This window comes from Panthera leo, chromosome B4 (assembly GCF_018350215.1).
Source record: "Panthera leo isolate Ple1 chromosome B4, P.leo_Ple1_pat1.1, whole genome shotgun sequence".
Lineage (NCBI taxonomy): Eukaryota > Metazoa > Chordata > Mammalia > Carnivora > Felidae > Panthera > Panthera leo.
The window spans coordinates 17,697,301-17,713,545 of record NC_056685.1 but is presented as its reverse complement, the minus strand read 5'-3'; the positions used below and the strand labels follow the sequence as shown (position 1 = coordinate 17,713,545).

Genomic DNA, 16,245 nt, shown 5'->3' with positions numbered 1-16,245 from the left:
CTGCCCTATTTGAAACTACAGCCACCATTCCCGACATTTTTTCTATTTTTCTTTATTTAACATCTTGCTAGAGCACTTACCATTATGAAATAAATTGTGCCATTTTACTTATTTTGTTTGTTTGTGTCCCTCCGCACCACCAGAGTGACCACCCAACCAATGGAAGCTCCATGGATGCAGGAAATTTGTCTACATCATTCACTGCATCCAAGCCCTGGCACATAATAGATGTTACATAAATATTCCTGAATGAATGAATGAATGAATGAATGGTCATTTAAAATTTTTCTTAGTTTCTCCAAAAAACTATATCTGGTAATCAAATACATACATAACCACTAAATCCTGACTTCAATATAACTGTACCAATTAAATTCATCAAGAAGATATACACAAAATTATTTTATTTTAAAACACTAGTTATTGCCAATGATTAAAAGCCTGATACATGTGCATGTGTCAATAAGAAAATAACAGTTCTCTCTTTTCATCAACAACTTTTTCAAAATTGTGTATTGTTTAGATTAGCGCTTGTTATGCCCGGAATTCATGATCCCCAAAGACCACTAGGGAGCCAAGTCCGATGCAAAAGCAAAAGAGCCTTTATTCGAGCTAGCTCGAGCTCAATCCCCTACCTGCACCGACTGCAGCGGTGAGATACCAGGGAGAGAGAGCGAGTTTCAAAAGCACAAAGGTTTTATAGGGGTCTAGGGGCAGTTGGTGAGGTAATGGCTGTGGCCTCAGCCGATTGGCTGGGGAAGGGTCGGAGTCCTGTTACGCAGGTCGCTGGGCGGGTTTTGATCAGGAAGTTTGAACGGGTGAGAGGGAGGTTACTCAAGGGGAGGAGGCTCGGTCTGAGGTTTCTGCAATTTTCCCGGAAAAGGGGTCATGTCGGGGACATAGTCACTCAAGGTGGAGAACACAGAACAAGATGGAGTCAGCCGGCGTAGGCCCGCCTTTTCACGCTTCTCAAATTTTAATGCACATACGACTCACCGAAGAATGTTGTTACAATGCAACTTATAATTCTGGGGTGGGTACTGAACTCTAACAAAAGATTTGTTTGTCCACAGACCCAGATTTGAGTAGATGAGTTTAGATTATTTTCTAACAGATAAATTGCACGCTGATATAATATTTCTAAAAAATGGTATTTTGAGGATGATTTTATTCAGTAGGAAAAATGTGTTTAAAAATACTTGTAATGACTTTAATGAAACCGTTATTTTGTAATTGAGTATAAGAGTGCACTACATTATTTATCAAACATCCTTTTACCATGAGAGAACCTGAAGTAAACTACGGAATGTGAGGGACACATCGATGTAGGTTCATTGATTGTAACAAATCACCACCCTGGTGGGGACACACTAATAATGGGCAAGGCTGTATGTGTACGGTAGCTCTGATTTGCTGTGAATTTCAAACTGCTTTTAAAAAAATTCTATTAAAAATAAAAAGTAAAATAAAAATGGCAACCTACAGAATGAGAAAAAAATCTGCAAATCATGTATTTGATAACAAGTTAATATCCAGAATATATAAATAATTCCTACAACTCAACAATAAAAGACAAATAATCCACTAAAGAGATGGGCAAAGGATTTCGACATTTCTCCAAAAAGACATACAAATGGCTAATAAGTGCAAGAAGAGCCATGAAAATGGCTTAACATTATTAGTTAGTAGAGAAAGGCAAATAAATCAAAACCATAATGGGATTCCCTTCTATACGCACTAAGATGGCTATAATAATTTTTTTTTAAAGGTAAAGAACATGTACTAAGTCCCAGACCTGCCTCAAAGATTTGCTTGTACATTTTTCATCCAGGTCTGTTCTTATCACCTCCTTAATACTGCAATTTGCACTCCCTGCATTTATGGTGTCCCTCAATTTACTCTGTATTTTTTTTAAGTTTATTTTGAGAGAGAGAGAGAGAGAGAGAAAACGAATAGCGTGGGGGAGGGGCAGCAAAACAGAATCCCAAACAGGCTCCGTGCTCAGCTCAGTGTAAACCCCTACACAGGGCTTGATCCCATGACTGGGAGATCATGACCTGAGCTGAAGTCAAGAGTTGATGGCTCAAGGGACTCAGCCACCCAGCGGCCCACACTGTATTTTCTCAAAGTACTTGTCACCTTTTAACAAACTCTGTAATTTATACACAAATGTGGCGGTGGGGCAGGGGGAAGGGGAGGGAGAACATTTTCTGTTTAAATCAAGAAAATGAGGAAAAGGATTTTTGTCTGTTTTACTTACTGATGTAACTAGGTGTCTTCAACACTGCTTGACACATAACTTCTCAATAAATTTATGCTCAAATTTATTTGCTATTTCTGTTTTCTCTACTTCCCTTGATCATTCTTGACAGGGTTTTAAAATTTTATGTGTTTTCCAACCCTCTCCATCTTAACAACTAAGTTCTATACCATTAATTTGCACTATTAGGTAATTAGTTTCTAATATAAGGAGTTGAGTCTATAAATTTTCCTTTAATTACTTGCTTAGCTAAATGGCACAAGATTTTTAAGCATTGTTATTATTACTATTTATTTAAAACCTTTTCTTATTTTACTGTAATTTTTTTTGGAGGGGAAGCATAGGTTATTATTAAAAGTGTGTTTCTCCCAACCAATAGGTATTTTCCTGCTTTTGTTTTCCAATAGATTTCAAGCCTAATTAAAAAGACAGGGTCTATGTCACTTTAATCCACTTAAAACAATTGCAATTGCTTTAATGTTTAATAATATAATCTCTCTTTTTTGGTAAGTATTCTGTGTGTGCTTGCAAACAATCGATATCTGCAGATAGTAAATACAGTGTTACATTTGCCCATTAAGTTCAGATTACTTACTAATTGTGTTGATTAAATATCCAGCATCCTTACTAATTAGGGTATAGAATTAAATTATTTCCAGTATGCGTGAGACCCTCTTAATTGTGTATGAACAATAAATATGCTAATTGGAGTATATGGTGAAACAAAAAATATGGTTGCTTTCCAAAGGTGCATCTATATCAGTGGCAAAGATACGTTCAGATAAGATTTTAGAGTTGTTGGATGTACAAATCACTTTCTTCTTTGACCATATCCCATATTTTAGACATGTTATTTACATAATAAAGCCAAAAATAACATTTTCATCTTTCTGCCGAATTTTGTTTTCAGAGTCTATACTAATCTACAGAAAATTAAAGCAGCAAGTGCTTTTGTTTTTTAAAGGATTCTTTTATAAAATGATATAAAATATCACATTATCAGAGATAATCCATTCCTGTAAAAAGAGTTTTTAAATTCCTTCCACTATTCCTCCATGGTGTATTTCTACTTAAGGATACTTGGGAAATTTTCTTAGAGTCATGATATATGATCAGTCTTTACCTAGAATTCTCAAGAAACCAACAATTAAAAACCCCAAATACAGTGGAATTTCAGGCTAAATATTTGACTAGTTACCAGCCAAATTTCTTGAAATCAGTTGCTATGGTAATTGTCAAGATTTTTTCTTCCTATTCTCCTGGGTCTAATTAAAGCATCAAAGTTTACATTATACACAGGATAATAACTCATAATTCATATAGCATATTCTAGCCACTCTATAAATAAAACATTTAATCCTGTAGAATGGGAATATAGGTGAATTTTTTAAATGTTTGTTTATTTTTGAGAGAGCAGAGCTCCTCACAAGCTCCTCTTGTGAGCAGAGGACGGGGAGAGAGAGAGGGACAGAGGATCTGAAGCAGGCTCCGTGCTGCCAGCAAACAGCCTGATGGGGGGCTCAAACTCACAAACTGTGAGATCATGACCGGAGCCAAAGTCAAATGCCTAAGCCACTGACTCACCCAGGTGTCCCTAGGAGAATTTTTAAAACTACATAATAAAGGGGCACCTGGCTGGCTTAGCAGGGACAATATGCAACTCGGGATTGTGAGTTCAGGCCCCACATCATGTGTAGCGATGACTTAAAAAAAAAAAAAAAAAAAAAAAAAATTAAATAAACTTAAAAAAATACATAATAGGAGCACCCAGGTGGCTCAGTTGATTAAGCATCTGAGTCAGTTTCAGCCCAGGTCATGATCTCCTGGTTTCGTGAGCTCCAGTCCCACATCAGGCTCCCTGCTGACAGTGCAGATCCTGCTTGGGATTCTCTCTCTCTTTCTCAGTCTCTCTCAAAATAAATAAATAAACTTAAAAAATAATACGTGGTAAAAATAAACAATGTTATTTAAAAAATCATACTCATGAGGGTGCCTGGGTGGTTCAGTCAGCTAAGTGTCAGACTTCCAACTTGGGCTCGGGCCATGATCTCAGTCAGGGTTTATGAGTTTGAGCCTCACATCAGGGGCTGAGGATCTACTGTCTCCCTCTCTCCTTGCCCCTCCCCATCTTGCGCTTTTTTTCTCTCTCTCTCAAAAATACATAAAGATTAAAAAAAAATATTAACGTATGAGAACCAATATCGAAATGTGGGTTTCTTTTTAGGGTTTGTTCTGACTTTTTGTTGCCGTTGATTCATTCTAATGAACTGAAAAAGTTGTTCTTTTTTTTTTTTCTATATGCTGTAATATCTAGAAGCAATTCAGCCATCATGCTCCAATATTATTGATACAAGTAACCCCACTCAAACTTTTCACAAGAGTGATCTGGCAATCAATTCACTAAAAAGCACCTTCTGGTACAACTTTCCCTCCAAAGGCTTATGATTACTTTTTTCTTTGTTTTCATACAAAAGGACTACCAATATTATGCTAAGTGAAATAGGTCAGAGAAAGATAAATACCATATGATTTCATTTATATGTGGAATCTAAAGCACAAATGAAGAAACAAACAGAAAGCAGAGTCAAACCTATAAATACAGAGAAGAGACTGAGGGTTGCCGGAGGGGAGGAGGGGAGGGGGAGGGGCAAAATGGGTGAAGGGGAGTGGGAGACATAGGCTTCCAATCATGGAATAAGTCATGGGGATGAAAAATACAGCATAGGGAATATAGTCGATGGTATTGTATCAGCCTTGTATGGTGACAGATGGTAGCTTGTGAGCACAGCATATTGTACACGGTTGCTGAATCACTATATTGTACACCTAAAACTAATCTAAGAGTATGTGCCAACGTTACAAAAACAAAACAAAACAAAACACTACCAAGACAGTAAGGTCCCAGATTTTCAGACTCTCTTAGTACATCAGCATCCTTTCCTAAATACAGATAAAGCATTCCTAGAAATATTTACAAACTTAGAACATAAATACACAGAGTAAAGGGAAAACTTAACCATAAATAAATCGATACTTTAACTATTAAAAAATGGCATCAAATTTGATCTCGAGAAAGAGATACATTTGCCACATGACTCATAAAATTCAAAAGCAAAATGTCTGTTCTATTTGACTGATAACCTAAGAGATTTCTGTGATACTGAAATGAAAATGACAATGAAGAAAATGTAAAAGCATGTGATGCAGAAACTAAATATGCAGAAAATATTTATAAGGTAAAGATATATATTAATATAGAATTCAAGAGTCACCAAATAGTTTTGCTTGGTTCATCTGTGGTAATAGATGTAAGAAATAATCCACAACTAAAGGAACTGTTACATGATATAAATAGGACTTCTACATGTATAACATTTTTATATGTATTTTTAAGGTTCGGTTTTACACATAGCTGGAAGGGGAGCTTGGACAAAGAAGTGAATCATAAAATACCTGATTCTATGAGCAATTCTGTCACCATCAGTCTTAAAACTGACAAAACATAACCATGTCTGTTAAGAGCTTCATCTATGGAATGCACTAATAATATGTGTCCCACTCACCCTGCAGGGCTTCTATGAAGATCAGGTAGAGATTAGTAGATAAAAGGGCTTTGAAATGTAAAAGTTCTATACAAATGTGAGCTCTTATACTGAAGTTGTTCTGGATATTCCAGATTTGGTTCAACAGACCAAAAACAAAAACAAAACAATAAAAGGCTCAAACTATAATATTCTTGCTCAGAAATTATTACAAATGGAATAATTTGTCAACCTTCATTTTGACAATCTGTATTCAGCTCATTTGCGATGAGATGAGGTAATCACTGGACTGCATTGCACAATTTACAGACTTACCCAAATGAGCATATATGGCCCATTTAGCTGAGGATATCTTAATAGGTGCTGTTTATTACGAGTTGGTCTCCTACAATATCATATAATTGATACGTATATCCTTTAGAAGATCACTTTGTCTAATATATTATCTGGATATTTATTTTTTTAACAATTTATCACATCTCATAATTTACATAAAGGAATGGCAACTCTAAAATGCATCAAAGGATAGAGGCTTGTCGGCCCTGCATGAATTTGTCAGCCCTGCATGGCTTTAAAGGACGCTTTGCTTGTCTTTTCTCCAAAACTTGCCTTCACATGAAAAATATTTGTTTCCATTCTGTTTGTCTTTGAAGACGCTTGTTTCCCAATCTATAGCCAATTATCTCAAACACACCAAGCTCCCAACTCGATTTTTTAAATGTTTATTTATTTTTAAGAGACACAGCATGAGTGGGGAGGTGCAGAGAGAGAGGGGGACAGAGGATCTAAAGCAAGATCTGTGCTGACATCAGTGAGCCCGATGCAGGGCTTGAATTCATGAATGGTGAGATAATGACCTGAGCTGAAGTTGGATGCTCAACCGACTGAGCCTCCTAGGTGCCCCCACCAACTTGTTTTAATGTTTTTGTTTGTTTTTGACAGAGACAGACAGTGAGCAGGGGAGGGGCAGGAAGAGAGGGAGACACAGAATCCGAGGCAGGCTCCAGGCTCTGAGCTGCCAGTACAGAGCCCGATGAGGGGCTCGAACTCGTGAACCATGAGATCATGACCTTAGCAGAAGTCAGATGCTTAACCGAATGAGCCACCCAGGCACCCCCACCAACTCATTTTAAAATGAATTACAGTTCTAAATTTAGTGCTGAGAGAAAGAAAGAAACATATTTAAATAGGTCAATCACCTTACCTGCTCTGGGTGCTGAACCATACATACTTTTTCTATGTTTCAGCAATTAACACACCACATACAGTGCAAGGTTGTAGGAGATAAAGGCAAAAGCAAGGAAACAGAAAACTTCCACTTACTGCAAATGAAAGGAGACTCATCTGAATTATCAGCGCAATCATTCACAAAATCACACAGCTTGTCCTTTGCAATGCAGTGCCTGTTTGCACACGTGAATTCTTGAGCAGTACACTTTCTGTCTGGGCTAAGTAGGGGGGAACAATCTTGAAAGGAAATATCATCCACTGCTACATCTCCCATGTAACTGACACCACGCTTTGCCCTGAGGACAATCTTTAAAAAAAAAAAAAAAAGAAAAAGAAAGATGTCAATTGAGCCGTCCAAGCATTCAAAAATTGAGGCAAACATTAAATACAGGATTATCAGGCTGGAATCTCGTAACGATACTCCCATAATGAAACTGACCCAGGAAGTCTGAGGGTCATGTGATATCTGTGCCACCCTCAACACCTAAAATGTGAAAATGGTAATATCAGTGCCTCTTGTTTAGATTTTTAGGACAGGTGGCACCGAAAACCTGTAGGAGCCACAAACCCACCCACTGCTGCCTATGTGGTTCTCTGATCCAAAACAATACCTGCTCATTTCTTACAGCCTCACTGCATATGGAGAGGAGGCCAATCCGGTGACAGAGAGCACCAAGAGAATGAGGATGTGACACACCCTCTGTTCTGCCCAATTCTTGCCACTTCTCAGATCTATCAATCCCAACTATGTGAAAACAAAGATATCAAACCTCAATAACATGAGCTGTTTTTTTTTTTTAATTTCCCACATCTTTGAAATTAAAAAGATTTGGATTTGCCTTTGATTAACGTATGTGGTGAACAAAATCCTTATGTGTTCCACTGTTTGACAGCGAGCTTCCATTTATATGGAATCCAAAAGAATTAGAAATGATTAGAAATAATAACAGGAGTTGCTAAAATGTTTAGAAATCCCACCTTCAGTTTGTGACATTACCACTGCTTAGACGAACAATGAACACTGTTTCATGGAACATAAATAGTCACAAACTGTTTAGTTTCAAATTTCTGAGTGAGATTAACTCAGAGTACTTCTGTTATATTTCTCTGTGTGCCAAATATCTGTTTGTGTGTTAAGATAAGAAGTATTCATAAATTTTATTATTTTTTAAGTTTCGTTTTGTTTGTTTTTTTTGTGAGACAGAAGGAGATAGAGCGTGAGAGAGGGAGGGGCAGAGAGAAAGGGAGACACAGAATCTGAAGCAGGCTCTGGGCTCTGAGCTGTCAGCACAGAGCCTGACGTGGGGCTAGAACTCACGAGCTATGAGATCATGACCTGAGCCAAAGTCGTACACTTAACCAGCTGAGCCACCCATGCACCCCAGAAGTATTCATATATTCTAAAAAAAATTTAGAACAGTTAGAAATGAGTTAACAAGGACTAAAGATTTACCTCAGTGATTTTATACAAATATTTATTGTGCAAACTCAAGAGCACCTTTTGACCAAATCTAAACAATCATTTTTCATGAAAGAATTATCATTTGTCCCTAAGATGTGTTATCCTTTTATATGACTATATGAAAACCTATGTGTTTTCCTTTTAAGATGAGACGATAGAATAAATGCAAATAATGTCTCTCAAATTATCAAAACAAAAAATAAAAATTAAATTTCAAAAATTCATATAACAAATTTATATAAATTGTTCTTCATAACAGATATGCTGGAAAAGAAAAATAAATTTGATAGATTGAGAGATTGGCAATTATTAAAAAGAGGCAAAACTGGAAAAAATAATAAGGACTACAATGTTTTTATAAGGAAATACTGATACACAAAAGGAAAAGGGTTCTTTATTGTCTGGATACATCTAACCACTTAAATATGTGATGCAATGTTCTGTAAATAAGAAATCAGATAAGTGTTCCTTTATTAATTTGTTCATGTGCAGTCCTATAGACAGAATCTCAGGTGTCTGCCATGTCCAAATGATCAAATCATTGCTTATGATCCCAATGGTCCATAAAATGTTAAGAGTCCATAGACTTGAATACTGATTACACTTTTCTAAAAGAGTAATTATATTTTTTTTCAGTAGTATAAATGCAGGGTCAACTATCTTGGAAAAGCTGGGAAGCAATATGGCATAGCAGTTGGATTATGGACTGGTAGATAAACTGTCTATGTTTAAAGCCTATCTAAGCCATTTTGTAAAATACAACTAGAGTAAGTTTCCTAATGTGCAGGTCTTTCTGTATTCTAACCTAGAAAATGGAGAGAGTGATTATGCAATTATTGGAAACACTAAAGGAATAAACATTTCAGAGTCATGGTATAGTACTTAGCATTTATTAAGAGCTATGTGAATGACTGTTCTAGTTATATACAAAATATTTTAAATAAATACTCTGTTTAAGTTTGAGGTCTCCCAAATAAAACTCTGAAAACCACCCAGTACTGATTCAGATATTTCAAAAAATATCTTCTACTCTTACTCAACGGTTAGAGGTATTCCTCTTTCTGAGGTGAAAGGGAATCGTATTGTAAAAATGGAAGAATCATGGAGAGTATGCCTGGCTCATCACTCTATCTCCAGTGCATGGGAATGAGTTTTGCCCATGGTAGGGTGCTTAATAAGTTTGTATTGTAGGAATGAGTGAATCACAAAAAACATCAAATATTCACAAGCCATTAATATCTAAGTTTAAGATTCAAACAACATGGGCATATTCCTCTTCAATAAAATTTCAATAAATGACAAACCAAATTTCAGAAAGGCTAAATTAATAATTAATTCTTCCTGCTGAAATCTCTTTTGTTATTTTGAACACGATTTTACTATATAAGCATTCTGCTTGCACAGAACTAGGTAAGAATTCATTGCGTAGGGTAGAGCCTATGTCTGGCAGCAGCAAAATCTTCTACATGTTCTTGCTGAGGCTCAGTTAAAAGATCTTGGACACTGAACAGGTGGAATCATTTTGATATTAAATTTCATGTTGTGTAATACGAAATTGCAGTCCAAAAATTACACCTTCAGGGTGAACTTATTTCTTCTCAGTTTACTAAATTAAATACAAATGACCCATAAGAAAAGTGGACTTCAGTGAGAGATCAAAAATATGTGGAATTCATGGTGTGCCTGGGTGGCTGAGTCAAGTAACCGTCCAACTTCGGCTTAGGTCATGATATCATCATTTGTGGGTTCAAGCCCCTCATTGGGCTTTGCACTGACATTGTGGTGACTGCTTGAGATTCCCTCTCCCTCCCTCTCTCTCTGCCCCTTGCCCACTTGCACTCTGTCTCAAAATAAATAAACATTTAAAAAATATATATGGAATTTATAACACCTATCATTCCAAGAAATTGGGGACAATGCTCTCTGTATCAATGCCTTTAGACAACTGTAGCTAGTCTGGGCTTCCACTGGAATTGAGAAGGGCTGATCTATCAGACACAGCACATGACTGTACCTCCTGAATATTCACAGGAGAACTGGCTACTATTTCTACTTATGCAGAGGACTGGAAACACAATAATTAGCCAAGATATTGTATCTTCTATCTAGAGATAAATGGTTTTAAATTCATGAGATTAAGCTTTGTGCAGTTAAGACTAAGAAATGTTCCCAGCATAAATACCTCTGGATTCTCACTCTCCAGATCCAGGTCTTAAAAATCTTAATAGCTAAGCCTTATCTTCCAATAAAACCCCTCTTCTGTGAAACACACACACACACACACACACACACACACACACACACACACACAAACACACACACGTCCACGAGCTCTTATTTTCTTGATAATCCATAAAAAACAAAACCCATACCAATTACCTTGGCAAGTAATTATCTTCAGTTCAAGCATTTTAATCTATGCCCTACGTGTTCTTTTTGCTTTAATTATTAGATGCATATAGGTCTTATCCTCCTAATATTATTGTCATCTCCATGAAGGCAAAAATACAGCATCACACAATTTCGTGCCTCCCCAAAATATTTTTGAATTAAGTAAATTATCTCTAATAAATTTCAACAACATAATGTGCTTTCAAAAGTCTGTCGTTTTAATTAGGTTTGAAATAAATTTACATAATTACTCCAATGTCCCTGAGAATACATTTGTTAATAGGGGGAGGTGTTCTTTATATGAGGTAGGCCGATTATGAAGTGGAGCATGGTTGGCATTACATATTCCTAGAATATGGTTGTCTAACTAGGAAGAATTAGGACATCTGAAGCTGTAAGTTCCTTACGGAAATTCTACATGGAGTGGGAGGTATTCATGTAACACATCAGAAAGGGGATGGGAGGGCAAGAAGGCCATGAGCAGAGGAAATAAAGTAGGATTAGAGAAAAAAATCAACAGAATTTCTTCATCACCCAACTACTTGGATTACAAACCTGTATATGTGATTGAACGCCTAAAAACACTTCTACTCTTTTCCACTGTGCACCCTGCTGTCCACTTTGAGCCCACAATTTAGAAGTAACATTGTCTTTCTTGCTGAGTACCTACAGAAATAAATCAAGTAAGAGGTGTTAAAATATTCTGTCTTGATAAATTTTAAACATTTAGAATTCTCCCAGTGATTTTTTTTAAATTTTAATATCAACATGAATTCCCTTGGAGAAAAGCAGGGACATTTTTCATTAGATGTCTTTGTTTTCTGTACAGCAATGTGTCTCCAGGGTACCTCACAAGCTTTGTGTAATAAAAGTGTACATGAATATCTGTCAGTCAAGTCCAAAGGATCTGGGCAACATTTAATTAAGAGCTCTTAACCACATCAGCTGTTAAAAACCTGACAGCAGTAACTATTGGAATTTTATGAATTAAATAATATTCATGGAGTCGACTAAAAAGCACGTATTACTTCACTTATTACTTACTAAAGTGCTTTTTTCAAGATGACTTTACTTCCTTATCCTCTTGGGTTCAATAGGGACAGTGGTGTTATAGTGGGAGCCCATTCAATATTTTTAACAGCACACGTGGGTGGTATGTGTGGGCACTGACTCATGCTGTGATGGGAAGAGCTCCCTACCCAAGAGCCGTGAAACCCCAAATTCTCCCCAGTACTATATCCTTATTCCAAAGGGAAATTCAGATTTGTCTTAGGAGACAAATTATCATGGCTGTCCTAGAATGCTACAAAATGAGCCAACAAGAGAGTAACTGAAGAGAACAGGGACAGGATAAAACAATTCCACATTTTAAAGTTAATTGACTTAGATGGCTAATTTAATTATATCACAACATTACTTTTTAAAAATACAATGTGTACAACCAAAAGAATCATTCTGGTAAAGGGTTTGTGAGGGTTTTGACTTTCGAAAGTGGAGGTAATCCTGTAATGGTTTTGTTATTGCTTTATTTATGATTAAATTCAAACAGTTATTTTTCTTGGAGTATAATTAACAAATTATTATAGAAGTAGAGTTTCTAGACCCTTTAGAATTTCTAATATGAGACTAACAAAAATATCACAAAAGTTTTGCTACATATATAATTTAAGTTAAAACAACGTATTATCAAGGTCAAGAAAATACAATTTCTAAAAAAATAAAAATCATTTTTGATGAATACTTTTAAAAAATATGGGAAATAGATCTTGATACACATACCACTCTATATATAAATCACTATGAAAATGTATTCATGCACAAAAAATATCACACATTACTATTTTAATTATTTGAAAACTAATTACTTATGATATTTTAATAATATCTTATAATTTTTCACCTACTAATACAAACCTGTACCTGAAAAAAAAATTTTCAGATAATTAATTCTTAATCATAAAATATACCAGCTAAATAATTCTCATTTTTTCTGATGAGAACCCTGCAGTAAGTTGTACAATTTTGCCAAAAACCATTTTTTGAAAGCCAATGTAAAAGAAGTGATAAGCTGTGGAGTGCCTGGGTGGCTCAGATGGGTAAGTGTGTGACTTCAGCTCAGGTCATGATCTCACAGTTTGTAAGTTCAAGCCCTGCATCGGGCTCTCTGCTGTCAGCACAGAGCCTGCTTGGGATTTTCTGTCTCTCTCTCTCTCTGTCTCTCTTTCTCTCTCTCTTTCTGCCCCTCCCCTGCTCATGCTCTTTCTCTCTCTCTCTCTCTCAAAAATAATAAAAGCATCTAAAAATTTTTTAGAAAAAAAAATAAGTTGTAACTTTAATTCCTAAGACTCCTGAATGCTTTTAGATTATTAAACATGCACACATACTTCTTTACAAACAAGTTTATTTTTAAATCATTACAGGTAAGGAGTCTGACCTATAATGAACAAGATAATTCTTCTAAAGCCAATATATAAATTTAACATATTTCCAGGTAAACAAGTAAACAATAAAAACTACCTATATTTGTGAAATATGTGTATCTAAAACTTATTTGGAAAAATAAATGTTTAATACAGTCAGGAAAATCTTAGATTAATACAGTGATCAAATGGAGACCCAAAGTACCTAATATTAAAATTATACTCAAGGTATGGGGAAGACGTGATTAAGCAGCTGGTCTGCAGTCTGTTTCTCTCTCTTCATTGGACAGCATGTAACCTAACTGTAAACTCTTGGCAAATATGCTAAACATGGACTTCTTGGCAAACAAATTGATAGTATTTGACAAGGGGAGAGCCCTTTTCTGTGCCTGCTTTTAGCAAGATATCCCTGCTCTAAAACTGCTAGAGCTAAACAATTCTAGGACTTTGGGATTTATCGTTCAGACATGGCTTCCTGGAAAGTGCTACAAAGGCTATGAAACGGTACAAATGGAGATGTTTGAAAACTGAGTTGGCTTATTCTGTGTAAGTGATGCATCTCTACATATTACTTAAAACCTCATATATTATATATGGCACAGCCAATATGGGAAAACAAGATTTAGGGATCTGCATTGAGATTCAAGAACCTCTCTCTGGTTTGCTTGTATAACTTGGTCTTCTAAAAGAAACCAGGACCCTCTGGAAAAACAGTTAACTCCAGGGATGGAACAGGATAAAAGTAACAGAAGTCTGGAACATCTGCTTAGACAGACATGAAGGAAATGCTCAAAGACTGATGGGCTTGTCAAAGAGACAAAAAGTCAGCTTAAAGAGTATCCTATGAGCATATCTGGGGCAAGGTAACAATCAATAAATAATGATAGATGATAACAAACTGAATACAAAACGAACCCATGAATCCACACTGATTTAAGTCAATAAATGGAGAGCTAAATGGAGAAGTGATTTTGTTGGTGGTGGTGTGGGTGATGGTGTTTTGTACAATAGAAAACCAATGTACAAATGTAAACAGAATAATGGAGTTAAAAAATCACAATTAAGCCATCATCATAGTCAAATTAATTCCAGCGAAAAATATTAAAGAATGCAAAAACTAGCAAGTAAAATTGACTTGAGAACAGGATTTTACATACCATCAAAATATCTCTTCACAAAATATTTATTGATAACACAGGGTATAAAAATAATGAGACCTATAGATATCATAAACTACCATTAGGATGCAATTAAAAGAACACAATGTTGATTATAACAAACATACACATTTAACATTAAATCTAAAATGAGTAGATTCTACATACTGGATTAGACTATAATATTTTAAAATACCAAGGTCCTAAGAGTCTAGAGAAGATTAAGGAATTATTCCAATTTGAAAAGCACTACAAAGAAATAACTGGGTACGATAAGTGATCCTGTATGGAATTTTTCCTATAAAAGATAATACCGGGACAATGGACCAAAAAAAAAAAAAAATAGGAACTCTGAGTAAAGGTTATATTGGAGTTATCTGTGAGATTATTGAAACAGTTTGAGACAGTCTAAACAGTAATTCTGAAAAGAGTTTAATTTTTTTCACAAGGAAAAAATTGAAAAAAGATAATTGGGAAACGTAGCAGCAATACCATCAGTATGAAGAATGCACATTCAAACATCACCAAAGTGTGTCTAATCCATATGCACTATTCTCAGAACATTGGTATTCTTAGAACATTGATACTAAAGCCTACATGAAACATTTCAAGTACAAAACTGTATTACAGAAGCTGTAACCTCATAGTAAAGATAATAACCATAAACCAAATAGTAAAACCAATATCCTACTAGCCATTCAGGTCCCATTCTGCTAAAGCTCTCTTTCAATCATACCATGGTGAAACGAGTAAGGTGCTGACAATTATCCATTGTCACATATTAGCAAACTATATTTTAATACCACTAGATTGTACTGTATGAGTTTTTATAGAGAAGTTTTAAAAAGTGCAATTGCTTAAGTAATACCTGGAGAGAACCAACCGTCGCCCCATTCATGTGAGTCCAGAACACCAGAGTACATTTTGGTCCCAGGCGTGAAATAACAGGAGTGAGTATATCAGCCATATCACCAAACTTTCCATTTGAGCTATCAGCATACAGATACCAGCCATCTGTGGTATTTCTGGGGAAAGTACAAAGCATTTATCAGATTAAAAAAAGAACAATAAAACAGAAGAGAATCATAAACTATAATACAGTTCATCATTTTTGGGTATACTTTATATAGTTCATCATTGACCACAATTTATTGCTCTATAAGTTTTCCTAAAGTATAATAATGTTTTATAGCATAATGATAACTCATAATCTTCAACAGAAATAATTATTCTACTGCCTCTTACTTGTAGCCAAGAGGTTGCCACAGTCTGTTCAAGACTGGCTACATCTGACCCCTTTCTGGGCACTGGGGACTAAGGTAGAAGGCCTTGGCCTCATCTCATCCCTGAGACATTAGGACAGGAGAGTGGGAATTCTTTCCTCCCACCCAGACGAGTTTTGCCCCCACGGATGCCTTTCTAAGGGAGTGTATTGAATGTTCATTTAAGACATAGCCTATTTGGGGGCACCTGGGTGGCTCAGTGAGTTGAGCATCCGACCGACCCCGACCCAGATCACAATCTTGTGGTTCACAAGTTCGAGCGCCGCCCCTGGCTCTGTGCTGACAGCTGGGAACCCAGAACTTAGAGCCTGGAGCCCGGGCCCAGAGCCTCTTCAGATTCTGTGTCTCTGTCTCTGTCTCTCTATCTCTCTGCCCCTTCCCACTGTGTCCTCTGTCTCTCTCGCTCTTTCAAAAATAAATAAAACTTTTAAAAAAATGTTTAAAGTGGGGTGCCTGGGTGGCTCAGTTGGTTAAGCGTCTGACTTCAACTCAGATCACGA

The 16,245-nt window shown here is 36.1% G+C and overlaps 1 protein-coding gene across 1 annotated transcript in view; it reads right to left on the bottom strand.

Moving 5' to 3' along the window:
- Positions 1 to 16,245, bottom strand: part of MALRD1 (MAM and LDL receptor class A domain containing 1) — a 774,784-nt gene that overhangs the window by 439,896 nt on the left and 318,643 nt on the right. The window contains exons 22-24 of the mRNA XM_042948257.1: positions 15,331 to 15,487; positions 11,441 to 11,551; positions 7,126 to 7,339 (exon numbers count right to left, since the gene is read on the bottom strand). Coding sequence (XP_042804191.1) covers positions 7,126 to 7,339; positions 11,441 to 11,551; positions 15,331 to 15,487 — 482 coding nt within the window. The remainder of the gene's footprint in view (positions 1 to 7,125; positions 7,340 to 11,440; positions 11,552 to 15,330; positions 15,488 to 16,245) is intronic.